General features: G+C 51.5%; 14 protein-coding genes and 1 non-coding gene across 15 annotated transcripts; 8 read left to right on the top strand and 7 right to left on the bottom strand.

The window, feature by feature from the left end:
* Positions 1-36: 36 nt before the first annotated feature.
* On the bottom strand, positions 37-1,085 carry K460DRAFT_368694 (uncharacterized protein). Its single transcript, XM_040933829.1, has 3 exons — positions 953-1,085; positions 562-797; positions 37-490 (listed from the first exon to the last, which is right to left on the bottom strand). The coding sequence occupies exons 1-3, from the start codon at positions 975-977 to the stop codon at positions 155-157; spliced, it is 597 nt and encodes a 198-aa protein (XP_040786398.1). The 5' UTR covers positions 978-1,085; the 3' UTR covers positions 37-154.
* A 679-nt stretch (positions 1,086-1,764) lies between these two features.
* On the top strand, positions 1,765-5,995 carry K460DRAFT_316644 (uncharacterized protein). The gene is made up of 4 exons (XM_040930341.1): positions 1,765-3,365; positions 3,418-4,304; positions 4,363-5,051; positions 5,099-5,995. The coding sequence occupies exons 1-4, from the start codon at positions 1,979-1,981 to the stop codon at positions 5,541-5,543; spliced, it is 3,408 nt and encodes a 1,135-aa protein (XP_040786397.1). The 5' UTR covers positions 1,765-1,978; the 3' UTR covers positions 5,544-5,995.
* Positions 5,996-6,989: 994 nt separating this feature from the next.
* On the top strand, positions 6,990-9,293 carry K460DRAFT_357513 (uncharacterized protein; the record flags this gene model as incomplete). The annotated part of the gene is made up of 6 exons (XM_040932040.1): positions 6,990-7,217; positions 7,270-7,473; positions 7,520-7,675; positions 7,725-7,824; positions 7,991-8,079; positions 8,130-9,293. The coding sequence occupies 6 exons, from the start codon at positions 6,990-6,992 to the stop codon at positions 9,291-9,293; spliced, it is 1,941 nt and encodes a 646-aa protein (XP_040786396.1).
* Positions 9,294-9,532: 239 nt separating this feature from the next.
* K460DRAFT_152178 (uncharacterized protein) lies at positions 9,533-10,777 on the bottom strand. Its single transcript, XM_040926816.1, has one exon. It carries the CDS (start codon positions 10,592-10,594, stop codon positions 9,779-9,781), a length of 816 nt encoding a protein of 271 aa, XP_040786395.1. The 5' UTR covers positions 10,595-10,777; the 3' UTR covers positions 9,533-9,778.
* Positions 10,778-11,461: 684 nt separating this feature from the next.
* On the top strand, positions 11,462-13,152 carry K460DRAFT_378885 (DEAD-domain-containing protein; the record flags this gene model as incomplete). Its single annotated transcript, XM_040935118.1, has 4 exons — positions 11,462-11,505; positions 11,556-11,634; positions 11,693-12,289; positions 12,337-13,152. The coding sequence occupies 4 exons, from the start codon at positions 11,462-11,464 to the stop codon at positions 13,150-13,152; spliced, it is 1,536 nt and encodes a 511-aa protein (XP_040786394.1).
* Positions 13,153-14,456: 1,304 nt separating this feature from the next.
* Positions 14,457-16,086, bottom strand: K460DRAFT_368690 (uncharacterized protein). Its single transcript, XM_040933828.1, has one exon. The coding sequence runs from the start codon at positions 16,006-16,008 to the stop codon at positions 14,503-14,505; it is 1,506 nt and encodes a 501-aa protein (XP_040786393.1). The 5' UTR covers positions 16,009-16,086; the 3' UTR covers positions 14,457-14,502.
* Positions 16,087-16,370: 284 nt separating this feature from the next.
* Positions 16,371-17,316, top strand: K460DRAFT_378883 (ClpP/crotonase; the record flags this gene model as incomplete). The annotated part of the gene is made up of 2 exons (XM_040935117.1): positions 16,371-16,693; positions 16,746-17,316. 2 exons carry the CDS (start codon positions 16,371-16,373, stop codon positions 17,314-17,316), a joined length of 894 nt encoding a protein of 297 aa, XP_040786392.1.
* Positions 17,085-17,972, bottom strand: K460DRAFT_368687 (HIT-like protein). Its single transcript, XM_040933827.1, has 3 exons — positions 17,900-17,972; positions 17,767-17,849; positions 17,085-17,706 (listed from the first exon to the last, which is right to left on the bottom strand). Exons 1-3 carry the CDS (start codon positions 17,934-17,936, stop codon positions 17,422-17,424), a joined length of 405 nt encoding a protein of 134 aa, XP_040786391.1. The 5' UTR covers positions 17,937-17,972; the 3' UTR covers positions 17,085-17,421.
* A 92-nt stretch (positions 17,973-18,064) lies between these two features.
* On the bottom strand, positions 18,065-19,302 carry K460DRAFT_418824 (uncharacterized protein). Its single transcript, XM_040937969.1, has 4 exons — positions 19,092-19,302; positions 18,767-19,046; positions 18,530-18,716; positions 18,065-18,476 (listed from the first exon to the last, which is right to left on the bottom strand). The coding sequence occupies exons 1-4, from the start codon at positions 19,121-19,123 to the stop codon at positions 18,253-18,255; spliced, it is 723 nt and encodes a 240-aa protein (XP_040786390.1). The 5' UTR covers positions 19,124-19,302; the 3' UTR covers positions 18,065-18,252.
* K460DRAFT_387789 (Metallo-hydrolase/oxidoreductase) lies at positions 19,273-20,289 on the top strand. Its single transcript, XM_040935658.1, has 3 exons — positions 19,273-19,401; positions 19,451-19,463; positions 19,513-20,289. The coding sequence occupies exons 1-3, from the start codon at positions 19,318-19,320 to the stop codon at positions 20,253-20,255; spliced, it is 840 nt and encodes a 279-aa protein (XP_040786389.1). The 5' UTR covers positions 19,273-19,317; the 3' UTR covers positions 20,256-20,289.
* Positions 20,290-20,407: 118 nt separating this feature from the next.
* Positions 20,408-20,503, top strand: K460DRAFT_t54. The gene has a single exon. It is a non-coding gene; the product is annotated as a tRNA-Ser (tRNA).
* Positions 20,504-21,682: 1,179 nt separating this feature from the next.
* K460DRAFT_368682 (uncharacterized protein) lies at positions 21,683-22,092 on the top strand. The gene has a single exon (XM_040933826.1). It carries the CDS (start codon positions 21,754-21,756, stop codon positions 21,997-21,999), a length of 246 nt encoding a protein of 81 aa, XP_040786388.1. The 5' UTR covers positions 21,683-21,753; the 3' UTR covers positions 22,000-22,092.
* A 460-nt stretch (positions 22,093-22,552) lies between these two features.
* K460DRAFT_408149 (uncharacterized protein) lies at positions 22,553-23,140 on the top strand (the record flags this gene model as incomplete). Its single annotated transcript, XM_040937138.1, has 1 exon — positions 22,553-23,140. The coding sequence occupies one exon, from the start codon at positions 22,553-22,555 to the stop codon at positions 23,138-23,140; it is 588 nt and encodes a 195-aa protein (XP_040786387.1).
* Positions 23,141-23,300: 160 nt separating this feature from the next.
* On the bottom strand, positions 23,301-24,146 carry K460DRAFT_378880 (uncharacterized protein; the record flags this gene model as incomplete). The annotated part of the gene is made up of 2 exons (XM_040935116.1): positions 23,301-23,724; positions 23,764-24,146. The coding sequence occupies 2 exons, from the start codon at positions 24,144-24,146 to the stop codon at positions 23,301-23,303; spliced, it is 807 nt and encodes a 268-aa protein (XP_040786386.1).
* A 348-nt stretch (positions 24,147-24,494) lies between these two features.
* On the bottom strand, positions 24,495-26,162 carry K460DRAFT_408147 (uncharacterized protein; the record flags this gene model as incomplete). The annotated part of the gene is made up of 3 exons (XM_040937137.1): positions 24,495-25,000; positions 25,054-25,795; positions 25,842-26,162. 3 exons carry the CDS (start codon positions 26,160-26,162, stop codon positions 24,495-24,497), a joined length of 1,569 nt encoding a protein of 522 aa, XP_040786385.1.
* Positions 26,163-26,331: the final 169 nt, after the last annotated feature.

Raw genomic sequence — 26,331 nt, 5'->3', positions numbered from 1 at the left:
TTGTGAACGAATATCCAAGTCGATCTACACCCAGAGCTTGTGCCTATATGAAGTGATGTTTGATTATGCAAACTAGAATCCCTAAAACCGATGGCCAAGTTGCTTCAAGCAGCCACTTCTGTCATAATCATACGTATCGTACATGACATTGTCCTCACTCATCCCGCTTCTTGCTATCGCCTAGATCACCACCTTCGTCGAGAGCTTTCCCATTAGCTGGTTCTGGTTCCGTGGTGTCCCAGTCCTCCGCATTCTCATCCCATCGGTCAAGTTCTTGGTCCACAGTGGGTCTGACGACACCTGATTCCTGTCCACCGAGATGCTCTCCTAGCTCAATGTCCCTGTCCTCTTCTCCCGCAACCACAGTATAGCCCCGTGCTGCCCGCTTGCGCTCTAACATGCGCTTGTGATACCAGTTACACACTGCGAGCGCAAGGAGTGAGCCCGAGACGTTGGCTACAATGTCGTAGTAGTCGAAGTCGCGGTGTATCTGCTTTCCATATTAGCCACAGCTTCCCACGTCTGATGGCTCATGATTACAATATGAAAGATGTAACTTACAGGCAGCAGACCCTGTACAATCTCACTCGCGCACCCCAGTCCAATCGTGCATACGGTAAATGTGAGCTGCAGGACTTTGCGCCTCGCAGTCTCAAGGATCCAGTAAAACGTGAATGTGAGGAGGAGAAAAGCAACGAAGTGCAGGGCTTTGTCAGATTGCTTGTATGTGGGGATGGTATAGTCTGGGGGTGAGAAGCCGGCGGCGGCGGAGATGAGGATTAGGCCTGTGAAGGCGACTGTGTTGTGTTAGGATATGGGCTGCAGAGGAAACAGATATAGATGTATTGCTGTAGCTATTCGAATGTGTCCAAGGCTCTCGCATATGCCGCGAACATCGGGTAGTTATTGAAGCTTGCTCGGCTTTGGGATGTGAGAGGGAGAAGCCACGTACCAGCAAAGGGCTTCCGTATTCGCATGGTATGGTATAGCTGTAAGCAAGGCTATAAGTGGGTATAGTACATAGTCAAGCTGCTTTGCGGGCTGCAGCGTGCTGTGGGGTGGTAGAGAACCTTGGAGGCTGGAACGTGCCTTTGGCGAGTTGGCATGCATTGATCTGGCGGCCCCGGGGAGCACCAGGTGAGGCTGTGGCGCTTGCCTAACTGCTTTGGGCGGGGCGTAACCACAGTGCAGACATCACGTGTTTTTCACAGTACACCAACGCTTCGACGCCGAGACTTGTATCGGATGGAGAGTTCAAGACAGCGTGTGATGATTGAATTTGGGAGAGGACGTGGGAAGTAGGTAGTGCTCCATACTCGACCTGGATTATCCCGTCACGGTCGCAGACACTTGGGGCAACTAGATGGATATCAAGCAGGACGTGGAGAGAAGGCTTCCCTGGCCTTTTCAGTAGTTCGTCTGAAAATGGGGAGAAACAGAGCCTGCAAGCCCGAGCCTACTTATAACGTTGTAGACCTAGGTACCTTCAGGCCTCCAAGGCTTTCTGCATGCTTTCCTCGGACTGTCGTGTATTTGACATAAAGGCGGCCAGGCGTAGGTGTGCGCAATCCAGCAGTGTCCAAGAGACGCATGCTTTGGAGACAGACAACTGGAGAAGCGCATAGCATGCTGCAGTGAAGGTAGTTTGATATGCCCTTTTGGGGAAGCGGGCGGGATTCATGGGGTCGCCCGCAAGCGCTGGGCGCGCTAAACCGCAATGGCCATGCCATCAATGTGATCCTTAGTCCAACGTACTCTCCTCATCGCAAGCTGGCTGCACATTCGGCCATCAAGGGGCGCGCCCACACGACGTAATCCATCTCGAAGTCATCAGATATCCACTCGTTCGCCGCAGGGCTACTTCCATGCTTGGTTTTACCACATCGCGACACCTGCACGAGGTTGGAAGTCGCCCTCAAGGCGGTCCTTCCCTGTGAGGCCGCATTGCCAAGACCCCCCACAAGCGACGACGACGGCCATGTCCCTCGCTGCATCCACACATCGGCCATCCTCGCGTGAACGACCGAGCCATGCCCGCTTCCTGCATCAACCGCCCAATGCGATCCATCTGCGCACCCCGAATGCGACGCTGAGCGATGAGGCCATGTCCAACGGCTCCAACGCGAACACTCTGGGGGAAGGGACCGACACCACCGCGGAAGAGGACCCCAGGGCAGCGCGCTGGCAGGAACACTACCTGCGCACCGAAGCGCGCCTGAACGCGGTTCTTGGGGGGACATATCTAGATGGCGCTCTTGATGCCGTGGACAATGGGCCCAAGTCGTCCGATGATGCTCCGACGGCGCATGACGCGCGCCCGGCCCTCACACCCAAGAAGCCCACCCGCGCCATTGACGAAGACGACTATGGCGACGACGACGACGACGACGAAGAAGAAGAAGAGGACGAAGACGACACCCGCACCTCACCACTGCTCTCGAAAAGCGCCCCCAACGGCATTGCTGCCACCGCCCCCGACACGCCAAGCCTCATCCGCATACCACCTATATCGAACAAATTCGGCCTAGAACGGACAAGCACACCGTCTTCAGAGCAGGCCAAGACTTCAGACGATGTGCGCAAGAAGCTGCAGCGGGACAAGAAGGCGTCGGAGGATGCTGCGAAGCGGAGCTTCCACACCCTGTTCTACACTCTGGAAAGCGATCGCGATGCCATGATGGAGCAGCAGAAGCTTGACGAACTCGACCGGCAAGTCGAGATCGAGACTTCTGGGCAGCCTGCGAATGCCCCCATCAACGGCGCCGCCGCCGCCCCCCAGCAGGGAACCTTGAGCACCACCAACCTCGGCGCATCCAGTCTTACCCTGAAGCACCTCATCTCGCGCATCGACGCGCAAAGAGATAGAGTCCATGCGACCGACGCTCAGCTTCGAAGTTTGATTAGTGAAGTCCGCAAGAACAGGAGCAAATGGGCAAACGAAGACCGCGTCGGCCAGGAGGAGTTATATGAGAGCATGGAGAAGGTCCTCATGGAACTCAAGGCTGGCGAACACGCGCACCCCTTTCTCCAACGCGTCAACAAACGAGAAGCTCCCGATTACTATAACGTCATCAAACACCCTATGGATATCGGTACCATGATGAAGAAGCTCAAGCAGCTGCAATACAAGTCGAAGAAGGAGTTCGTCGACGATCTTATGCTGATTTGGTCGAATTGCTTGAAATACAACGCCGATCCCAGCCACTTTCTTCGGAAGAAAGCTCTACACATGAAGAAGGAGACTGAAAAACTCGTACCTCTTATCCCAGAGATTACCGTCCGCGATCGTGCAGAAGTCGAGGCCGAGGAGCGACGAATGCGAAACGGCGATGCTGATGCAGATGGCGCCGACGACAGCGAAGATGGTATGCTTATACTTGATCTGCAATGCTTATTAGATACTAATTGATTGCACAGAAGAACCCATAATGGCCTCACGAGGCCGGAAAGCACCGAGTAAAGGTGGCAAAGGCTCGAGTACCGCAAGAAAAGCACCTCCAGCAGGTCTGGAAGGCACACCTGGCCCTGAATCTAAACCATCCGTTCCCTCTATCAACGCCGTTTCCAACCTAAAGAACGAGTTCCTACGCGCGGATTCAGAGATGGAAGGCAGCGTGAATGGTTTCTCTACACCTCCACCCGGCACCCTGACACCATTAGGCCCCAACGGTATTTCGAGAAGTGGCGCATACGGCAGTCAAGCAGACAATTCGGAGGCAGATGGGACCGGTGTCTCGGTCACTGGGTACGCCATGGAAGAGGATGCCGATCTTGATGACCTAGAATACAAGACCTGGAAGCAAGTCACCAAAAAGGATCGAGCGACCATTGCAGCTGAACGACACCGGCTTTTTCGCGACGACCGCCTTCAAGCGGATGAACCTGCCGTTCTACGGACAAAAGCCGGAATGAGAAGATGGCTCCGTCACCGCAAACAAGCCCTAGAAGAAGAGTCTGCAGACGGAGCCAAGTCCGCGCTGGACGGCAAAGATGGTGTCCAAGCAACAGCTGGCGAATCCCTCGCCGAAGGCATCGAGGGCGAAGAGGAACGCCAAATCCCAGACTATTATGACGCTGTTTGCGCCATTCCTGATCTTACCGAGCGTCTACAGTGGGTCGAGGATGCGGAAGGTCATGTTATTCAGCAGGCAGAAGAGTACATGCGCATCGTTCCACCAGGCCAATTTACGTCCCCGGATGGTACCCTGGCGAAGAAAATGGATTCCAACATGCAGTCATTGCAAGATACGAGGAAGATATGCGCAAAGATTGGCATTGTCAAGCAAATGCAAATCCAGTCACAGGTAAGCGACTACTCTAGATACGTGTAAATCATGTGCTCGTTCAGCTAACCCTCCCCAGTTGTACCAGAATCAGTTTCAAAGATACGAACCACAGCCATTCATGGAGGCAGACGTTAAGCCAATGGTCGTCTCTGAAGATGGCCCGGTAATGGCTCCTTATGTTTGCCGCGCTGCGTTACAGCGGAGTGTCGGCAAAGTCTTCTATCATGCTGGGTTCGAAGAGTTCCAGCCCTCCGCTCTTGACGCTGTCACCGACATTGCTGCAAAGTTTTTCCAGAATCTCGTTGCGAGTCTCGGGATCTATCGTGAAACTCCGAAAATGAAGGCAGACATTCCGGTAACGCTTCCAAGCGGTCAAACGACAAGCTGGACCCCACGATTCACCCAAGAGGAAGCCGTACTGCACGCTTTGCACGCAAATGGTGTAGAGCTTGAATCCTTGGAGACGTACGTCAAAGATGACGTCGACCGACTGGGAACAAAGCTCGCTGGCATGCACGATCGAATGCGGTCTTACTATGCTGAACTTCTTCGTCCAGCCATGGACAATGCTGGCGCCGACGGGGCCGGTGCCTTTAATGATGGCAGCGAACAGTTTGTGGGTGGTGATTTCGCCGAAGATATCGGCGAAGACTTCTTTGGGTTCAAGGAACTCGGTCTGGATAGAGAGTTTGGTCTGACCTTCAGTGTTCCATTACACTTGCTGCAAAACAGGGTGCACAATGCATATGCCAGGCAAGATAACAAGTACGTAATATTTGGTGAGTTTTCCAAACTGTTGCTAACGTCACCAGCAACGTCACCACCACGGGTGTCATCGTACCCGAGCCACCGAAGTTCGAACCGGTTACCGTGCAGGCAGTCGAAAGCCAGATCGGCCTTGTGCAAGGATGGCTTCTTAACAAACTTCACGACAATAACAGCCAACCGCTCGTTGAAGATGATGAGCTACCTCCCAAGCAGCGCTTCCCTAAGCCACGGCTGCCTCCTACAGGCAAGATTTCGAGTCCTCGCAAGCGCCCGTTGAGAGAACAACAACAAATGGCACGCAAGAAGCGCAAACTAGATGAAGATAAGGATGACATTGGTAATGACCAAGGTGGTTTCGTGAAAGGGCTCGGCAAACCCATTGGCAAATTGAAGCTAGAACCAGCACAGAAGGAAAATCACAGTGTACAAGAGCCAGAGAAGGAAGATGGAAGCGCTCATGGTATGCCTAGCCCACCTGAATCATTTTAGGATTTATTGGAGCAGATTTCGACATCTCCAGTCTCAGCTAATAGCACTAAAATGATCGTTTCGAGCACGCTCGGGTGGACGTATTTCGTATATCTCTCCGTTTCTGCATTTGGGCTAAGGTGAACTGAGCAACCTTTGATCAGTGGCTGATGAATTTTTTTTGGCAGCATATTTCAGTCCTTAAGAACCTGAACCCAACTCTAGGTTTCGGGGTCGCTATTGTATTCTAAGTGGCCAGGATGGCAGGTTCGGCGTTTCTTTGCTCGTCGGCACTTGTGGTCGCATATTTCTCTTCGTTACAGGTGGGTGGTTGGCCAGTGGTTTTTATACCCTTCTCTGTTGGTATGCGTTTCTTCTACGCGTTAGTCGCAAGCTGCGACAGTGATTCGAGGAGTGGCTTCGTTCTTCCTTTGTACATATCTGAGTACCAAGGCTGCGGCTTCGATTGCGGCATATTTTGAGTAATCAATATTTTTCTAATGCGAATTTTCGAAGTGCGGCAGGCTGCTGTTTGTCTCAATACTCTACTGTTCTTGCTTGTGGGATCAAGAGAGGTGAATCAACGTGAACTCGTCGATTGCCGTTGAACTCTATTAATTGTCATGCAATACATGCGATGGATATCAACAGCCTGGCTATTTCTCTGGCGCCATGTTAGGATTACATCTTGATAGTTCTGAGACATAAGATATGAGCCTGGTAAGTAGCACAGGGTGCTGTGAAGTGTGGAAGACTTGTTTGTTGCCTGGCTTCGGGAAACACGTTGTACTGTGCTGGTTCGAAGAGAGGTCCATTTGTGGCGCAGGATGATTTGAATAGCAACCAGAAAGCGTGGAGCGAATGAGCACTTGAAGAGGATTATGGAGGCGTACTGCAGTGACAGGAACAGAAGACGAAAAGCTTTTTGGAGAGTTAGATTTCTTGTATTGGTCGAAATGACGAGTGCTCTGCGATACATGAAACTGCGAATGTACCTGATATACCTAGACGTGATTGACCGCCGAGCTGAAATTGGATGTTTGTTAGCGCATTGTCTTTTCCTTCGCGGCGCCGAACACCCTCCCTTCCACTTTGACCGATAATAACGTCCGCATTTCAGGCTTGGTAATTCCAACCCAAAAACATTTTCACGTATCGGTAAGTTGTGTTGTTCTTCTTCAACAAATATTGCAGAGTTCTAGGGCCTAGGCTAACGTGCCACGAGGCGTGGATCTTCTCGGATGGACTTGGACCTTCTTTCTGTCACTTCACTCCACCGACTTTCCAACACCATCAACACGGCGTGCGCATCTCGCTGCACGACTTCCACCAGGACTTTCATTTGGTCGATTTTCTTATTGCGCAACTCTGGGTCAGCATCATCACCTCGCGTTAACACTTCTCATCTGCCTGTGCACATGTCACGCTGCTTCTCTTCGACCATTTCGTCGATTGTTTCCCATATCAATGGCGCCCAACGGTCACGCGGCGCCAGGACGTCGCGATACTCGTCAGTCTCAGTCTAGCTCTGTCCAAAATTGGCTTGACAAGTATGGAGACTCCGAGTATCAAACATGGCGCCATGAGAACCCCAAAGAACAGCTCTCATACGACGATTGGAAGACTTCTGGACACGTCGACGGTCTGACATTATACTACGCAACCTTGCGCCTTTTCGAACAGTCTGATTCTAGTGTAAGTCGTCATTGGTAAACTACTTGAAGTGTACAATATCTGATGAAGACAGGACGAGGAAGCTGGCTCGACTGAGGCGAAACCTCGTGCTCGCGTCGTCCGTGGTCAGTCGGTGCGCGAGCCAAAGAAGAAAGTGACGACAAATGGGAATAGACTGTCGCGTGCCGGTGCTCCGGCCACATCATCAGCAGTGACCAACTCTGAAGATTTAAGTGCGTCTGGGAAGAAGAAGCGAAAAGCGCGAAAGAAGTACTTGGTAAGTCACCAGCCTAGGTGTCAAATTTCTGTTGCTGACAGCTTAGTCCGAGGAAATTGTGGCATCAGAGGGCGAGAGTGAGCTAGAGGAGCCCGATACATTCATTCCCACTACTAAGACTGCAACGCCAACAGCACCCATCATCACCATCAATGGGTCCCGCAAGTCTTCTGCACGCAAAGCTAGTAAAAGGAAGATTCTTGTAAGTGTTGCTGAACCCTCTCATGTCACCCGCTCTAACTCACGCCCAGTCTGATGAAATAATATCGCCAGAAGATGAAATTGATGATCCTATGGCGATAGACGGGGTCGTGACTCCTGCAATTGCATCTCCTCTACCTGTTCGCTCTGGTACGTCATGCGCTCAACCTAGGTTCAAGCTTGCTTGCCCCACATCCTGGTGTATCCTTACGAACTCACGACGGTCTTAGGTGTCGGCAAACGTCCTGCTGCGCCTGCCATTAGCCCGTTGTTTCATTATTAGATTCTATCTAAAGCTATGCTAATCTATCAATAGCTCCCAAAGCTTCAATTCCAGCGCACAACCCAGCGTCTCCCAAGAAGACAATTCTCAAATTAAGAAGAGCACCCAAGAAGAAAGTTCTAGTACGTGTAACCTCCAAAGGTTTGATCATAGCATGCTAACCAGCTTTAAGTCTGAGGAGACTGTGATCGATGAGGATACGGACGATGCGAAAGACCCAGCTCTAGCTGCAACACCCACTGTTTCGACGGTCGTAGAACCCAACATCGGTGCCAGTACAGGCAATATCGCCGATACCGAATCAGACACCGAATCAAACCCAGATGCCACTAATGCATCGTCCGAACTAGCGGACGCATCTGCTGCATCTGCTAGGAGAGGACTGCGAACACGAAGGCCTGCTCAAAAGCGTCCTTACTTCCACGATGCGCAGTTGTTCGATGAGGTTGAACCTGAAGCGGTCGACGCCACCAGCTCTTCACCGCATGCTCGAAGCAGAAGAGTCTCGGTCGGTTCTTTGGGCAAAGCTTATGATGTAGACGTATCTGGACAGCTAGATGAAGAAGTGATCGCTCTCTTGCAAGACGAGCCTGAGTTAGACCGGTCAGATCGGAGACCCAAGCACTTCAAGGGCAAAGGACGGGCCTGGAAAAAGGAGGGATCGGACGAAGACGAGGAGTTTACGCTTGCGAGAAAGAAGGCCGCAAAGGCTGCAAAAGCAAAAGCAAAGGGCCAACCGGTAGGGCCGAAGAAAAGAGGGAGGCCGCGAAAGAGTGTGCTGTCTGAAGATATCATCCGTGATGAATCGGACTTAGACGCGGTTGAGAAGGAGGGTGGTGTAAGCCAGACTGGATTGCCTCCGCGTGCGAGTCCGGAAGGTTCAAAGAAGGTCAAAGCAAAACCGAGGAAGATCGCAGTTTATGAAGAGATTATCCAAGACGATTCGGAGAGCGCCGCCGAGAAGGCGGTGGACAATCAAAGTGTGGCTGCCGCTCCTGCACCGGCAGTGTCTACCCCTACGCCCAAGAAACGAGGACGGCCACGCAGGTCAGATCAGAGTGTGACGTCCAAATCGTCCACCCGTCGCACTGAGGATGAGGAAGGATCGCCTCGACAATCTTATACACCGCAGGGAACGCCGAACCCGAAAGGAATACCAAATAACACAAGCGCTTCACTATCTTCGGTACAAGAAACGGAGATGAAGGAAGGAAACGAAAGAAATGAGGAAACAGAGCTCGGAAAGGGTGACGAAGTAGTGGTCGTCAATCCCATGGCGAAGAGCGTGAGCGGAGACGAGGAGCTTTGTGGGTACCCAGAGCCAAGCGACAGATGAAACCTGCCAAACTGACAATATACAGGAATGACAGTCGTTTATTATTGATGCGGATGCCAACCCTCGCTAGTTGGTTGACTTTAGAGCTGCTCGGAAGAGATGCGGGGTTGGAAAAGGGTATGATATGGTGTCTGAGGTCCAATACAGGAGTTTCATGGTTGCATCATAGCATGTAAGGGATCAAATAGCTTCGGGTGTGTGGTACCGTGTTCGAGATTATTGTAGACCATTGTGGTTGCATCCACTTACACACACGCTGCTCATAGGGTCTACCTGTCATAGTTTCTGGGAAGCTGAGGCGTACGATGCTAAAGGGCACGTCTCAACTATTAGACTATGTTGTATTAGTGTACACACTCTTTATAACATATACTCGTGGGGTACCGGCATGTACCATTACCTCGCTTTTGTTCCATCAGATATAAATTGACTTTTTCTTCTTCTATAGTCGCTAATCGCTGACATGGTTTCTAAGCGATCAACCCTCAGAACCTCACACCCCTCAGCCTCGCAAAGTAGTAGAGCAAACCAAACGCCAAACCACCCAGGTGACCCGCATGTCCGACTCTCGTATCAGCACTGTTCAGATAGTAACCATCATAAGCCGCATAGCCGGCAACCAGTCCCCAGAGAGGTACAGGCACGATGCCATAGAGGTGAAATTTGGTTGTGGGAGCCAGACATGCAGCAACAGAACAGAGGCCCATGACGGCGCCAGAGAAGCCTAAGCCACGGCTGTAGTCACGCATGCCTGGGTTGCCTTGGCTCTTCATATGTTGTTGGAACATATAGCCTGCTGCGCCCGAGACGGCAGATCCTAGGGCGATGACGAGATAGCGTCCTGGTGTGACCTGTGGCGCAGTCGCCAGAAAGCCTCCGAGAAAATAGACTGTGAACATGTTGCTGAAAATGTGGCCGATGTCGATGTGGGTGAAGTTGGCTGTGAGGAGTGTCCACCACCGTCCGTTCCGAAAGTCGGTCAGGTTCATAGTCATGTTCTGCAGGAAGCTGATGAAAGGTTGCTGGAAGCCTTGCCTCGCTTGGGCTTTGAGGTACATTGCGTAGCCAAAGACGGCGATGTTGGTGCCCATTAGCGAGTAGAGGACTCGCATGTTGGCAGAGACTTGGGAGGAGCCGCCGGGCGTGTAGCCGCTGTAGAGGCGCGAGCGGCTCCATCCGGAATGGCTAGGGGAGCGGTAAGGGGTGAAGAAGTGGGAGGACATGGTACTGTGGACGCATCTGGTGGGGTTGAGGGCTTTGGGCGTTCGGATGATTCTTGAGAGGCGGAGGAGGGCAGACATGATGCCAGGAGCAATTGGCAATGCTACTATAAGATGATTGATAGCAAGACTGATTCTGGGTGAGGCGTCAATGGGCCGTCATTACGAGAGATGGGATAAGTTTTGCTAGCACATACTACAAGTGCCCAAGTAGGTAACCTGCGGTTTAGTGCAAGACGACGCGACACGCAGAGGACGACTCGTAAGCCGCGCCACGGACCCCTTTTCTGGAGAGATGGATGAATCCCACCAGTGAATGATATGTCTAGCAACTAGATTGATTGACGGGTCGGACTAGCAACGTGTAGAAAAAAGAAGGAAGGAAGGAGCCGACGTCAGAAGTGTCAGGCGCACGGACTATCAATCAATGCGCCTGCCCCCAGAAGATGCTTCAGGCTTGGTGCACAAAGGCCGCTCGCTCGACCTCGACAACACGACATCATCACACACATGCACGCACGCCCGTCTGCACAAAATTCCACTACCACTACCACGGCCACGACCACGACCTCGACCTCGACCCCACGCTCCTACTAACGCTTGCTGGCGCAGTCGTCCTTGCGCGCACCCCCACACTTACAGTCCGCTTGCCACGGCGAAACCACAACGAACAATTTGTCGGCTCTTTCCCCCAGCTTGATCGAGCTCCTCCCGCAAGACAGTAATACCCAGAGGCACTCGCACTCTCACTCTCACTCTTACTTTCACCCTCACTCCCCTAACCCACTACCGCTTCAATAATCTCTCTCGTCGAGCCCCCCACCTTCCTCGACCTAGCAAGCACACGAGCGCCGCCGCAATCGCTGCCCACCTAAGCTGCGCTTCATCTCTATACGCCTAGACTTTGACGTTTCGACTCCCTCTCCACCTCTGGTGGACCAAAACACAATGACATCAGAAATCACCAACCAGCTAGCCGCAGCCAAGCTGAGGTGAGTTCATAGCTCCTAACAGCCCGCGGACCGGTACTGACAAATGACAGCGATGCCTCGCCATCAACAGAAGCCAATTGGAAAGACGGGCTGAAAGCGCCTGCGAAAGATGCGCGGCCACAAACCGAGGCAAGAAGCGCAATTCCACTTTCTTTGAACCTGGTGTGGGCTAACTCGCTTGGCGTAGGACGTTACGGCAACAAAAGGCCTTGAGTTCGAAGACTTTTTCATCAAGCGCGAGCTGATGATGGGCATCTTCGAGGCAGGCTTTGAGAAGCCGTCGCCTATCCAGGAAGAGACGATTCCAGTAGCCCTGACGGGTCGAGATATCCTTGCGCGAGCGAAGAATGGCACCGGAAAGACGGCTGCTTTTGTAATTCCTACCCTTGAGCGCGTCAACCCCAAGAGCCCCAAGACGCAAGCCCTCATTCTGGTTCCCACGCGAGAGCTCGCTCTACAAACATCCCAAGTCTGTAAGATGCTAGGAAAGCATCTCGGCATCAACGTCATGGTCTCGACAGGCGGGACTGGACTCAAGGACGACATTATACGATTGAGCGACCCAGTCCATATCATCGTTGGAACACCGGGCAGGATTCTCGACCTGGCAGGCAAGGGCGTGGCTGACCTTTCAGCTTGCCAGACGTTCGTCATGGACGAGGCCGACAAGCTTCTGTCACCCGAATTCACCCCGGTTGTGGAGCAGCTTCTTGGCTTTCATCCCAAGGACAGGCAGGTCATGCTCTTCAGCGCTACCTTCCCAATCGTAGTAAAGAGCTTCAAGGTAAGATGTGCGACATCCACAGCAAAGGCTTGACTAACGCGGAGCAGGACAAGCACATGAACTCTCCTTATGAGATCAATTTGATGGACGAACTAACTCTTCGCGGTATTACGCAGTACTACGCATTTGTTGAAGAGAAGCAGAAGGTGCACTGCTTGAACACACTCTTCAACAAGCTACAAATCAACCAGTCCATCATCTTCTGCAACTCTACGAACCGCGTTGAGCTTCTTGCCAAGAAGATTACGGAACTTGGGTACTCGTGTTTCTACTCGCACGCCCGCATGCTGCAGCACAATCGGAACCGCGTTTTTCACGACTTCCGCAATGGCGTTTGCCGAAACCTTGTCTGCTCGGATTTGCTGACCCGTGGTATCGATATCCAGGCTGTCAACGTTGTTATCAACTTCGATTTCCCAAAGAACGCAGAGACGTACCTGCATCGCATTGGTCGTTCAGGTCGTTTTGGCCACCTGGGTCTGGCCATCAACCTGATCAACTGGGAAGACCGCTTCAACCTCTACCGAATCGAGCAGGAGCTCGGCACCGAGATCCAGCCCATTCCTCAAGTCATTGAGAAGAAGCTCTATGTGTATGAGTCTCCCGAGACGATTCCTCGGCCCATCTCCAACTCGCAGCGTACCCAAGGCCAGGGTCAGCCACAGGATCAGGATGGGGCTATTGCACGAAACAATGCCAATCAGAACGCTCGTGGAAACTACCGCGACGCACGTGGTGGCGCCGGTCAGTTCCAGGGGCAGCGCCGTGGTGCCCCACAGAACCAGCAGAACCGACAACAGAACGGCAACAATCCTCACCGTAATACGAGGCCTCAGCCCGCTGGCCCACCTCAGACATCCTAGGTCAAATCCGGGTCGACAGGGTGTTTGGCTGTCTGAGCAGTTATCGTTGGCTTTGACGCCTGGCTAATCCATCTTTATGTCACGGTCTCTCTTTGCCCAGGTGCCAAAAACAGTTACATTTGGTCTTGTTAATCCGGATGCACATGTCGGAGTTGTTTATTCATTTACGATTATGCGAGCGGATTCCGACGACTCGATACGGGATACCTGATTTTCTTTTCTCGGGCATAACGAATCGTAAAACAGGCGCATACGGAGTCTAACGATCTGGACCGTGCTATATGTACTATATACCTGGACTCGGATTTGTTTTTCTTGTCGGTTGGCCGGTCTTGCCGATTTTCATTCTAGGTGGATCTAGTTCCACTGCGTCAGGGGAGCGCGTCTCGCATATTGCGAAGTTTTACTCTGTTTTGTTCTTTTCCTTTTTTGTCTCCCACTGAACAGCATCGGCCGCTGTAGGGTCATTTCCAAACGTCCGGACTATTCCTGTATAGAGGATCCTCGATGTCCACGCGATCGTCTCTTGTTCGACTATACACTACTCTCAACCCCCACTGGATATGGGCAGCTCCATTTCGGGCTATATCACAGCTTGTCACCGCAAACCTTCTCTCATCTCTTCGCAAATGGCTGGTGGCATTCACCTGTTCCGGACCACGTACCCTCCCTTCCGGGACTCTCAGTACCTGACTTATTGGCGTACGACTCTCGTACGTTATCTGTTATCACGATTTCCTGCAGTTCCTCTCCCTCCCTCTGGATTCTGCACTCGTTGAGCGCTACTCTTCGGCTCATCTCAAATGTTGATCATCTTCACCTGCGCTGCAGGCCCGAATACCGGAGTCAGTCTGGGCTTTATGCGTCTATCTTATTATCTGGATCTCCACTCTTACCACTCAGAGACTTCTAACGAGCCCGAAACAACTCTAAAGTCCGCAAGTTCGAGGTGTGGAATCTCGTCGATGGATGCCCGACATAGCAGCCCAGTAGAAAGAAAATAACAAAACTTGTTACATCATATCTGTAAAACGGGAAAATATTTGGAGACATGAGGGTAATCATGGAGGTTGACCATGCATGGTCTGCGCTGGAAAGACGCGTTATGCGTACAACTGGTCAGAGCGCTAGATTCAGCATTGTGCTTGACTGGTCTGCCAGGCTAGTCTCTGTCCATAACACCTCTAAATGCAAAACTTCTGTCCTCGGCTTGGGTTAGGCTTACTTGTGATGCCAAATTGGATTTTTAGTGAATACCTAACAAGCAATTGTCATCATTCACGGTTTTCGGACAGAGTTACAATACTGTTCATTTCAAACTCCAGATGCAATTGAAGCTAGAGGGCTATATCAGGAACGTTGCGCACTATATAGCTCGTCATTTGGCAACTTGACCAAGGAGCCATAACCATACGTGTCTAGCTGGACACTAGGAATGCTTTGTATCTTCTCGACATAGGTTGGGTGGAGACGATGGCCCTCGAAGTCATCCATGTTAGACACGGGTCGATTGAGCTTAATACGCAGACCAGGATTCTCCTTAGACAGTGTCCGACAGACCTCCATCCATGACTGCCCTCGAAGATGTTCAAAACGGACCAATGCAGCATCGATGCCTTCTTTTTCTTCTCGGAGCAACAACTGGATATCATCAAGAATAAGAGCTTCTAGGCGCGGCCAGTGGCCACTGAAAGTTGGCTGGACAACAGCTTTCTCTAGCATGAAGTCGCAAAGCCGAAGTGTTCGGAGCTGGCTGACGGCCAGCCCCGGCAAAAGCCAGGCCAGAACGCACGCTTTCGAATCTGAGTTCTCCAAGTTGGAGAATCTGATGTCCTCGTTCATCGTCAAGCTATTACGTAGCTCTAGATGCTGGAGGCCATGCGAAGTATTCAGTACACCCTTCCAAAAACGAACACTGCCAGCACTCCCTGTATCGCCTTTCCAGTCTCGATTTCCGTGTACGCCTGCAACGCCGCGTAGGCTCAAACTAAGTCTGGTGATCCGAATTGGATATCGAATTACATTGGGTTGCCGATAACTAAGGCTTAAAAGGCGGTTGACAGTGGCAATTGAGCTCAAGTTGTCCATGTTGGCCATGGAAAGCCGGAGAGATCGAACAGTCGGTGGAGCTGATCTACATATGACCGAACTAGCCCACGCAATGTTGACAGTAGAGTCCTCCACATATTTAGGATGTTCATCTTCATGGATGAATTTACCATACTGAAGAACGAACGTATGTGTATATGTAGGCCGGGGTTGATCAACTCTCTCACAGCATTTGACTGAGATCTCGTCGAGGTGAGTAAAGCGGGCGAATAGCTGTGCCCAGGTGGCATTGGCTGTACGAAACAACTGCTGCCACCGCCTGTTGTTTGTAAAGGGTTCAACCATCGCTCTGTGGTAGTTTAGACAGTACTCTTGCTGCTCATCGTTCATTTGGCGATAGTTCTTGACCCGAAACCTTTGACAGAGGCGTTGCGTGGTGATTTCTTCTGGGTGAACCGCGAAAGGATCGTCAACTCCTACCTCCCACCGGATAGCAGGCGGTACCTGAACGACAATGTGTTTCACGTATTTGAGCAGTCCAGCGTTCTCTCGACTAACAGCAAAAACCTCTAGATGACTAGACATTCCCGGCAGCACATGAGTCAGTGCCATATCCCTAAACATGTACTCGGTGACCCATTCTCGTAGGCATGAATGCGCTAGGTTCGCGGTTTTGAGGTGTCTTTTGCATCCTGGTCGCAGATGTTCAGGGTCAGGAGCTATATATGACACTATCTGTCTTCGAAGCTCGGAAGGTATGGTGTTTAGCGCAGGACGCTCAGAGTGCGTTTGGCCAGATATATCCATGGTTAGGGAACATCAGTCGGACAGCAAGCTATTGGAGAGGGTGATGTTTATCCTTCCAGAATAGTTTGTCAGAAGTATCCAGATGGCAACGTTCTTGGGACGAGCATAAGCCAGACCAGGCAGCACTGCCCGGCACCCCCGCCAGCAGCGCCTCGGCTAACAGCGGTTCATCAAGAGCTCGCCAGTGACTTTCACCCTTCGCCTCCAGTACAATATTTGTGAAGGACAACCTTGGAAACGAGTTTCGGTTCCTCAACTTGCGTCAAGGTTGATTCGCCCAAGCACAAATAAACAATTCCTCTGCCATTGCTAGAGGCTTCTCCGTATTAGTGTACCAAGATTCTCGCCCGCAGACTAACACTATGCCTCCCCCCCTGCGAATCAACCCACGGCTACTTCGTCCAGTCCAGCGATGCGCATATGCAACCGCACCATCACCAGCGATAACCATCAAGAACGTACCAGCACCCCATTGCGGTAGTATACGTATACTGTCATTGAATCGACCTTTCGCGCGCAACGCCATCTCGAAACAGCTGCTCGCGGAGCTGAACCACCAAGTCAACAGCATACACGATGAAGGAGAGACCGGGTCAACGCGAGCTTTGATTCTGGCTAGCGATGTAGACTCTAGCTTCTGCGCAGGCGCGGACTTGAAGGAGAGGGCTACATTCACACAAGAAGAGTAGGTCGTCGATCAGCCCTTCGCCAAAAGTACGACTAACACGACTCTACAGTACGGCAAACTTTCTAGCTTCCCTGCGAGGCACCTTCACATCAATATCGCGTCTCCCTATACCCACAATCTCCGCACTCGCCGCACCAGCTTTTGGTGGAGGCCTCGAGCTCGCCCTCACGACGCACATGCGCATTTTCGCATCTAACACAACCGTCGCCCTTCCAGAAACACGCCTAGCAATAATACCAGGCGCAGGAGGAACATACCGCCTCCCCGCTCTGATCGGTCTATCACGAGCACGGGACTTGATTCTCACAGGCCGCCGCATCGGGGGCCCAGAGGCCTACTTTCTTGGCTTGTGCGATCGCTTGGTTGAGATCACACCAGAGGAAGCTAGCCAGGAGGGTGCTGCGCGGAAGAAGGTGTTGGAGGAAGCAATCAAGCTTGCGAGGGACATTTGTGATGGCGGGCCGGTTGCAATCAAAGCTGCCCTAGCGGCAGTGGAGGGGTGTGCGCTGGGTGAGAAGGCGGAAAATGCTGCGTATGATATTGTTGTCAAGACTCAGGATAGAGATGAGGCGTTGGTTGCCTTTAGGGAGAAGAGGAAACCAGCGTTCAAGGGGCGCTAAGACGTGGGAGCATTCATTAAGCCCTAAATGGTTCATTGTTGGCTTGGCCTATTGTGCTGCACTCGCAGGTTTGCCTATGAAAGTCATCATCCCATGCCACAGCCTCTACACCTTCGCCTTGATGTCTTCCAGCAGCTTCGTCAACTGATCCTTGTCCGCCGCCTTCGTTGGCCATCTAATACCCAGTCCTTCCTCCTCGTTCGGCTTCGGGATCAAGTGGAAGTGCACATGGTCGACTTCCTGATGCGCAATTCTACCGTTGTTCTGTAGGATATTGTAGTCTTGGACGCCCTGCGCAATGGCGATCCGCTTGGTCACGGACAGGACTTCGGCGAGCTGGTCGTCGGGGATGTCGTGAAGTTTGGCGCCGTGGTATTTCGGGATGATGAGCTATGCAGAAGGCGTTAGTAACGTTGTAGCTACGGTGGATGTAGTTTTGGAGTGGCATACCGAATGGCCTTTGCTCAGCGGTCCAATGTCCAAAAACGCCAGCGTCTTGTCGCTCTCGAAGATCTTCATCGAGGGGATCTCCCCTGTGCCTTTGGTTAGCAGGAGACGGACAATCTCGACGAGGAATATGTACCCCGGATTATCTTGCAGAAGATACAGGCGGCGGCCATTGTGGTGCTCAATGTGATGCAGTAAAGGTGGTAGTGTCTTTGCTACACTCGAGACCGAGCTCCCGTTCCCTTCCCTTCCCTTTGCACCGACGCCATGTGGGGTGTGGGGTAGCTCCGCCCTCGGGTCGGTTCCGCTCATGCAAATGTTCACCAGTGCTGTTGCTGCACTTGAACATCCTTCTCAGAGGATTACCGAACAATCAAATGTGTACAGTTGACCGATTCCATGCGCCTGATATGGGCTGTCTAATTTTAATACAAGCCTTGATGTTGACATTTGAAACATGTAATACGAGAAGCCTGCTCCAGCAGCTCGTTATGACTCGGTCCATTTCCATGCATCGCACTCAAAGTTTGCATAGCATCTGAACTCGTTGCTCAACCCCTTTGCATGCTTGATCTCATAGTTGGTCGTCGTCGTGCCAACTTTCCCATACAGCTTATCCGTGACTAGCGTCTCCATGCGCTCGCCAGTGCACACAATGAGACGGAGAGCCTCCGGGTTCCATGCTTTAGCCAGCCATCGGACGGTCAAGGCAGCTATGGCTAGTTAGCGACCCTGTGTCTAGATGCCTCAACGGGCTTAGACATACCTTTCGTCTGGCAATCTTGACTCAGGAAGGGCGGATCGCAAATGATGGCGTCGAACGTGCCTCTCAACTCGACTGGCAACTGAATCGCCTTTTCAAAGTCATACCGCACAAACTCCTTGAATACGGCGAAGCGTTCGTCGTATTCGAGCAGTTTGATTTGTGGTTGGCATTGGTACTCTTCCGAGGCCTATCCCAACGTTAGAAAACATGCAATCGGACCTGATCACGTTCACTCACCAGCAAGTTCTTCAACTGAATGAAAGCACTCGGAGCAGATACAACTGCTATCCTCGTGTCGTTCGTCGCACCATCTAGCAGTTGGCGAGCAAGGACTGTTGCAGTCTCATCACTGTACCAGAACTGGCTCGCATTCCAATCCTCTGTAAAAGCTTCCATAGACAGTTTCCCCTCAAATTCATCTTCGGCCTGTCCTCTTAACTCTTCGAATTGTTTCTGTCTTGCATCCCGCTCGCCGTAAAAGTCTTTCAGTGCATCCAAGGCTCCGGCAGAAAGCTGTCTTGTTTGCTTAGCATTTGCGCCATTCTTCACAAGAAAAACTTACGGCATATCATTGTCGTCCTGAATGGGGGCCATCTTGGCTTTGCCTAACTCTGTATTAAGTCGTGGTCCTAGAAAATATTTAGCTCCCGCCCTCGTTTGAGTTGTTGAAATGGCGCTATCGATAACAGCGAGCCTCGGTAAGGGTAAGTACCAAGATAGTACTCAGCATGCCCCCACGGTTACCATGTTTGTTTGCTCCCTTCACGTATTGTAGACCATATTCGACCATGGCGGAACCTCTGGTACCTCTTCCGACGATTGAAAAGCTCAGTAGTCGTGTCATTCGTGTCCTAGGGGGTAATCCAAGCAAGGTGAGCGACAGTTGCGTTTCAATGGGGATGCAGCTCTGACAACTTCCAGTTCACGCTTCAAGGTTCGACCTGCCCATCCTCTCTCTTCGTCGCTACTAATATTCAAGACAGGCACGAATACATACATCGTTGGTCAGGGCGCAAAACGATTGCTCATCGATACCGGCGAGGGCAAGCCAGAATGGATAGCGTCGCTTAAGTCGGTACTGGACAACGAGAAGATCGCTATCGACAAAGTGATCTTGACGCATTGGCATCATGACCACGTCCAGGGGGTACCCGACCTCCTAGACCACTCGCTGAATACCAAAGTGTACAAAAATGATCCACACGACGACTGGCTCGACATAAGTGATGGGCAGGCGTTTAGTACAGAAGGCGCAACATTGCGAGCCTTGTCCTGTCCAGGCCATACGACAGATCACATGGCCTTCATCCTTGAAGAAGAGGATGCCATGTTCACAGGAGATAATGTGCTCGGACAAGGTACCGCTGTGTTTGAGGATCTTGCAGCCTACATGAGGAGTCTTGACAGCATGTCAAAGCAATTCAAGGGTCGCGCATACCCAGGACATGGCCCAGTCATCGATGACGGTCCAGCGAAAATACTAGAGTACATCAAGCACCGGAAGCAGCGAGAGAAGCAGGTGTTAGACGTCCTAGCCAAGGACAAGGAGGGCGGGTGGACGTCGATGGATATTGTCAAAGTTATCTACAAAGATTATCCCGAGAATCTGTGGGAACCAGCAGAGAAGGGGGTACTTCAAATACTTGACAAGCTGCAGAAGGAAGGAAAAGTCGCTTACGATAAGGGGAAGGGGACGTGGTCATTGAGTGGAAAGTCTAGCCTCTAGATAACCAATTAGATGATGCAAACTAGCAAGGCCTAAAGGATTTTCCTCAGTGTACCCCGCTCGCTTTCTGCAACCCTATCTTCACCCGTTTGGAACCTGTAGTCTTCTGTGAGGATTTATATACCTATTATTTCTCAAAAACTTCATCCTCGGTCGCAGTGCCAGAGTGGTTAATGGGTTAGACTTGAATTACTCATTCATGTCATCTAATGGCTTCGGCCTCGCAAGTTCGAATCTTGTCTGCGACGTAACCACGTCTTTTTGTTGCCTTTTAGGTTCCTTTTTTTCCAAATGAATTTTGATCCCCTGATTTTTTGGGGGTAGCGGATTGGGTTGTTAACCTCAAACCTTACCTCCTTAAGTAGCCTTATCTGCTATTAAGCTTACATCGTGGTAGGGTTCCGCATAACTATCAGGGAAGGTGATAGTAAGTAGATAGTGTGTACTTGGGAAGTCGTCAATGAACGCAGCGGTCCGAGTCGTGGTTGGAGGGGCAGTGGTTTTCTTATGGTAGTTTTTGTCAATTTCCGGCCTTTGTTACCCTCCATGCGTAGTACATATATGATCTTCCGTCTACGTATACCACTCTCGTTGTCCAACATCCTGGCAAACTCTTTTATAGCATGACCCATAGCCTTTATACAGCGCGGAAACACCGCATGCGACGAGGCAGCGCGCAGCGCAGAATAGCGTTACTAGAACCTCAGCGGAGCCAGGCCTCGACCCATACCACAATCACCTGAATAGACCAAGCGCGTCTTCGTTCCCGTCCACCACAACTAACAAGGATACCGCTCCAGCACCTAAGGTCATTTCCTAGGACACGATAGCACCAAACCGCGGGCGCGGAGAAAGCAGCATCAACCATCTAGACGCGTCCGGGAAACGGGCTCAAATGGGGTACGCACATGACAACAACCCAACAGAGGGCGCACTTATAAAAGGGGGCCGCGAAAATCCAATTCAGTGCTACACCTCTACACCAGGTACACTCATCTGTCCCACCCTCACAGCCTAGAAATATAATGCTGTTGTAGCTCCATCGTCAAGTTCACTCGTTACGCTGCCTACCCCACCAATGCAGCCAATTCCCTTACCACCACAACTACCTCAAGCGAGCACGGCTTATAGCCTCAACACTAGACTAGCGACGTCGCTACAAGAAGGGATGCCACCATCGAACCAAGTCCCCGTCCGCGAAGGCTCCAACTCGACTACCTTATGGACAAGCCAGCGCAACCAGACAATAGAAAGGCAGCAGCAGCTAGTGCGCGGGTCGAGCAGTTTATACAGGACGCCACTACAGGCAAGTCAAGTAGTCTTAATCTCGGACCGCGAGATCCCAGCTACAACTACTACAAGCTATAGCAAGCTTAACAAGACAGAGGCTACATACGTGCAACAGTCGGACAAGAACGACAAGACCTATATACAAGATACTGGAGAGAGCATAAACGCTTTAACAGGCAGACAGACGCATATCTCGACACCTGGAGACATGAGTTTGGAGACATACCGCTTTAGCGGCATCAGTGGGGAGAACGAGGGCTTCGTGCAGGGCTCCGGTGAGGATGACAGCACGTACACACAGGAAGCAGACAGGCTAAGCGGTGAGCTGACCGGACAAGAGACCCTAATCCCAACCTCGTCATCAAGTGAGGGAGAAGAAGCGCGACCGACGAAGGCGCCCAAGGCTCCGGAACGAAGACGAGATGGTGCAAACATCAATGTACCAGTGGGTTAAGCGTGGATGAACGCCTATTGTAATGGCGCTTGTTGTCAATGCAGTATGCTGAACCACCCATGCGACCAGAGACGCGCTTGAGGATAAGGACCACTATATCATAACACAGACATGAAAATGTTCTAAGCGTTAGTTGATAATCCGTGGTCTCTTCGCCCTGGCTCCAACCCAAGCCCACAGACTGCAGACTTGCATTCGTACAAGCCTCGATTCCTGAACCTCGTACGAGGGCTTTGAACAGGTGTGGCCCGACATTTCAACTGCCTTCGCCCCTGCGCACCATTTCGCAGGAGGCTCAACGGGATGGGTCATCTCTCCAAGCATCAAGGTTGGCTGCCGGTGTAGATGGCGACGGGTAGCTATGTTTTTTGTAGATCTGGACCACTTTCTTACCACTCTCCTTCTACTCGCTTCTCTTACCCTTTGCCTCCTGCATAGATGCTTCGTGCGACATCATGCTAGGTGTGGTGCCTTCCGTGGTATGCTCTTGCCTGCTCACTGCAACGTCACTGCCTTCTCCAGCACACCCCACCTTCGCTGCTACCCCAAACTCATGCTCGCTCATTCAATAATACAGGCTGTATCGTCAACAACCACACCTTCGTGGCTCATCAGGACTCGCTCGTTCGACTCGCTCGCACCGCCTCCTTCCCCAGCATGTTCGACTCTCGCCGTCGCTGCTTCTCAAGGCTTATACTCGCTCTTTCGAGTCGCACAGCTTGTCCTTCTTCTACTTAAGCGTCGCCACACGTTGCTCTTGCCGCGTATGCCTTATCTGGACCAGCAGAGCCAATCACATGATCAGCCATTCCCTGTCACTCGGACATCTTCAGTTTCAGCACTCGTCTCGCCACCGACCGATCCACCTGATGCATTACCTCGGCTCATCCAATACGACGACGAGACGGACGAGATATTCGACAACGATGAAGAAACCGCAGTTCAGTTGTCATGCCTGCATCTTGACCTGACAGATGACGAGCTATTTAGCATGAAGAAGACAAATAGCCAGATACTCAAGTTGGTCTCGAAGATTATACCTGAGTTGTCGCCATCCGATTCTTCGATCAGTCGCCTCCGCACCGACATCAAGACACAGCTGCTTAGCGCCCCCCCCCCCCCCCTTGCCGTCTATCAATGAAGCCATGGACATCTTATGGCAAGAAGGTGTTGACGGCGAGAGCCTTGTCGCAGAAAATCTAGCTCTGCCCCAAGGCCTCAATATGAAGCCTTCCTATCTCGTCAAGCCATTCGGGTGCTGTTACCAAATCTGTATCCTTTTGAAGAATACGTTATCCGCATCATTCATCCTCTACATCAACGCCCACCACTCTCATCTCGATTTTGCTTGTCCCTCGGATTCGAAGTTGCTTAATTGCATATGAGAGCTGCTTGTCGGTTTCAATAGCGACGTAAACGTTGCCTCTTAACAGATGGAGGAACTTGATCTTGGACCCCTTCTGGTAGTTGATGGACTCATTGTCGAGGAGGATTTTGACGAGTCGATCAAAGGAACTATCAGATGGATTCATATCGATCCTGTTGCCCATTACCGGCCTCACGGCGTCATCGGCAAGGTCTACTAGTCGAACAATAGCCACCTTTCCACCTTCGTCTTCAAACCTAATGCTAACAAGCTTGTATAGCATATAGGGTGATCCCTTCTTCGGAGAGAGGTCGCTACGACCCCATTTCCAATGGTCTGCTGGGAGAAAAGGGAAAGTCCTGTTTTCATGGTCCGTCCTCTCGAGTTCATTGAGTCACTCTGCTGTTGTTTTGAACCATCGAAAGAGCATATCGTGCTTCCATCCTATATGAGTGGGGTGTTGGACAAGATCATGCTCGCATATTGTGACAAATATTGGCCAGAGGTCATCATGTTTGACATTAGCATCATTGAACCTCTTCTTGTATATGTCGTCTTTGTGAAGGAGGGGAACGAGAGCATCGCGAAGGATGTAGTATTTGCTACAAGTGAGGTTGAAGCCCTGAATAGATTTCTCTTTGGTGAAAGTCACAGCGGCATACTCGCCGTTATTGTTTCTGTGGCGATACCAATCTTTGTCTGGGAGAGGGTAACCAGCGAGCTCTGTTGTGTGCGAGGCATCTTTAAAAGCGTCGCGTCGGGTTGAAAGAGTGAGTGTCATTGCGGTGAGCGATAAAGCGGTAGTCTATGCGATAGTTGCAAGTGGCGAATGCGCGAAATAATCCCGCAATGAGCTGGAATAAGAAGGTGGTTGCAGCAGTAAGTTTGCGAGTTGCTAGACTGCTTGAAGTGACTCCGCAATGAGCTGGAGTAAGAAGGTTGCAGCAATGAGGGCGAGAGCGTGTAGCTTTGGTTGGTGTGATTATTGCATGGCGACACAGCAACCACATAAGGCAGGCGTAAGCATTATATAGATGGAATATCAACATCTCCGATAGATGGCAAATGATCAGTAGCTATCAACTCTAGTAACGCGTTCAATCATGAATTACATAAGTGCGGTAGTCGTCTAAGAAGACAACGAACCAGTGGTACTTCTCTTCTCTGCAGCTGCTTTTTCCATGTCGGGCCCGTTCGCTGCCTTGTTGGCAGATCTCTTGCGAGCAAAGAGAACAGCGGCGAGGATAGCACCTATGATAAGAAGTCCACCGACGATGGAGCCAACCGAGATACCCGCCTTGGCACCTTTGCTAAGACCGCTTGCCTTTGCTTCTCCGCCTAGTGCAAGAGACTTGATAGTCTCCTGGCGGCCATAAGCGTTGGCAGAGGCACCAGACTTGTGGAAGCCAAGGGCCCACTTGGGGAGCTCGCACTTGGTGATGTTCAAAGCCCCAAGCGTGTTATCCTCAGGCGTGCAGCTATCAATGGTGGCGAGCTGGTACGCAGTGTCGCCTGGGTTCTTGATGTTACGCATGAATTGGGTTGTATAAATGCCAGCCGTCATAGAAGGGTTAATCATGGTGAGCAGGTCATAGAGTACCAAGTCCGGACGAGCCGGGCCTTTGTCCATGAAGTCTAGAGACTGTTAGTTGACGTCTTTTCAGTGACCAAGTCATGGGATCTCTTACTGTGTCGTAGGTTGCGGTTGGTTCCCTTGTCAGTGAGGATGATGTTCTTCTGGTTCCAGGCGTATATATCGCTAGATACTCCGGACAGCTGCATATATGTAGTGACATCGGGTGGGGATGGGAACTCTTTGGAGTTTAACCTTAGATCATCTGTGGCGAGATACTGCGTTGTATCGATGATGGCCCAAGATTCGGAAGCTAGCTTGCTCTTGGGGGCATCTTTGGCGTTGATCGTATATACACCGGGATACTCATATTCGCCCGTCGGCTTGCCATCCGAGGATACATTGACCAAGCGCACACCGGCGTCGTTGGCCAAGGTTGTCCAGAAGTCGTTCTGATAGACAGCATAATTTTCACCCTGCTTCTGTACAGCTGACAGCAAAGCACCCTGAGGCCAGTTGTTGTTCATGATACGGTCTTGGACATTGGCAGCCGCGCAACGGTAGTTGGCAACGATGGCATCATAAATGCTCTCAGCGCGCTCCTCGAGGCCAAAGAACATGGACACAACCTTGAGGTACGAGGCGGCCCCGAGGGGCGAGTAAAAGCTGTTGAAAATCAAGAACTTCTTCGGGTCCTTGTTGTGGCCATCTCCGTAGAAAGTGACGTTCACTTCAGGTGCTTTGTCCCAGTTGTCCTGGTCATAGGTGATGTTGTTGTACATGGAGCCACGAACACATGCAGTGGTGACGGTGTCGTACTTGCCGACCCGATGGATGGTTTTAGACATGCCGAGCATCTAGCAAGCCGTTAGTGACATCGATACTGGAGCTGGAAGAGCTTACGTCAATCAAGTTCTGCGAGAACCCATCCAAAGCCCCAACGCTGGTAACGGGGACCTTGACGAACAAGGTATCCTTGTCGCCCCTGACGGCCTCCAATGGGGGAGGCTCGTTTGTGCAGTGAAGCACAGTCCATCCGGCATGATTGCGAATCGTAGCATAGGTCTTGTTGTAATCTGCTACGAACGCATCGCTGTCTTGAGGAATAAACTTGTGCTGCCAGAAGTCCGTGTCGGAGTCCCACTTGGCCTCCGCACAGCCTTTGAGGAAGGAAGCAGAGACTACAGATGTAGTCGCCGCGAGGGCAAGGAGTTGGCTCAACATTTTGAGGACTCGGAAGTTGTCTTGAGTGATTGACAGTGTAAGAAGCTTGACCGTGTCTAATAGCAAGGGATGTCTCCCATATTTATCTTGGGCTTGAGGCAGTATGCGCCGCACGGTATATTGGTACCCCACTCTTTCCTTGCAGCTTCGTACGGCTAGTACGGCACTA

Source organism: Cucurbitaria berberidis, assembly GCF_010015615.1.
Source record: "Cucurbitaria berberidis CBS 394.84 unplaced genomic scaffold K460scaffold_4, whole genome shotgun sequence".
Taxonomy (NCBI): Eukaryota; Fungi; Ascomycota; class Dothideomycetes; order Pleosporales; family Cucurbitariaceae; genus Cucurbitaria; species Cucurbitaria berberidis.
This window is presented reverse-complemented; position numbering and strand designations above follow the sequence as displayed.

What these genes read in the sequence shown, in the direction of transcription:
- K460DRAFT_418824 (XM_040937969.1), bottom strand. Translation starts at nt 19,123, where the DNA reads ATGGCCCCCATTCAGGACGACAATGATATGCC. An exon ending in CAGGACGACAATGATATGCC is followed by an intron (nt 19,047 to 19,091) that starts GTAAGTTTTTCT and finishes TAAGCAAACAAG; the next exon opens with ACAGCTTTCTGCCGGAGCCT. An exon ending in TCAAGATTGCCAGACGAAAG is followed by an intron (nt 18,477 to 18,529) that starts GTATGTCTAAGC and finishes AACTAGCCATAG; the next exon opens with CTGCCTTGACCGTCCGATGG.
- K460DRAFT_368690 (XM_040933828.1), bottom strand. Translation starts at nt 16,008, where the DNA reads ATGGATATATCTGGCCAAACGCACTCTGAGCGTCCTGCGCTAAACACC.
- K460DRAFT_368687 (XM_040933827.1), bottom strand. Translation starts at nt 17,936, where the DNA reads ATGGCCGCCGCCTGTATCTTCTGCAAGATAATCCGGG. An exon ending in CTTCTGCAAGATAATCCGGG is followed by an intron (nt 17,850 to 17,899) that starts GTACATATTCCT and finishes CCAAAGGCACAG; the next exon opens with GGGAGATCCCCTCGATGAAG. An exon ending in CGCTGAGCAAAGGCCATTCG is followed by an intron (nt 17,707 to 17,766) that starts GTATGCCACTCC and finishes CCTTCTGCATAG; the next exon opens with CTCATCATCCCGAAATACCA.
- K460DRAFT_368682 (XM_040933826.1), top strand. Translation starts at nt 21,754, where the DNA reads ATGAGTTTGGAGACATACCGCTTTAGCGGCATCAGTGGGGAGAACGAG.
- K460DRAFT_152178 (XM_040926816.1), bottom strand. Translation starts at nt 10,594, where the DNA reads ATGTCTGCCCTCCTCCGCCTCTCAAGAATCATCCGAACGCCCAAAGCC.
- K460DRAFT_387789 (XM_040935658.1), top strand. Translation starts at nt 19,318, where the DNA reads ATGGCGGAACCTCTGGTACCTCTTCCGACGATTGAAAAGCTCAGTAGT.
- K460DRAFT_316644 (XM_040930341.1), top strand. Translation starts at nt 1,979, where the DNA reads ATGTCCCTCGCTGCATCCACACATCGGCCATCCTCGCGTGAACGACCG. An exon ending in AAATGCAAATCCAGTCACAG is followed by an intron (nt 4,305 to 4,362) that starts GTAAGCGACTAC and finishes AACCCTCCCCAG; the next exon opens with TTGTACCAGAATCAGTTTCA. An exon ending in TATGCCAGGCAAGATAACAA is followed by an intron (nt 5,052 to 5,098) that starts GTACGTAATATT and finishes TAACGTCACCAG; the next exon opens with CAACGTCACCACCACGGGTG.
- K460DRAFT_368694 (XM_040933829.1), bottom strand. Translation starts at nt 977, where the DNA reads ATGCGAATACGGAAGCCCTTTGCTG. An exon ending in AATACGGAAGCCCTTTGCTG is followed by an intron (nt 798 to 952) that starts GTACGTGGCTTC and finishes AACACAACACAG; the next exon opens with TCGCCTTCACAGGCCTAATC. An exon ending in TTGTACAGGGTCTGCTGCCT is followed by an intron (nt 491 to 561) that starts GTAAGTTACATC and finishes TATGGAAAGCAG; the next exon opens with ATACACCGCGACTTCGACTA.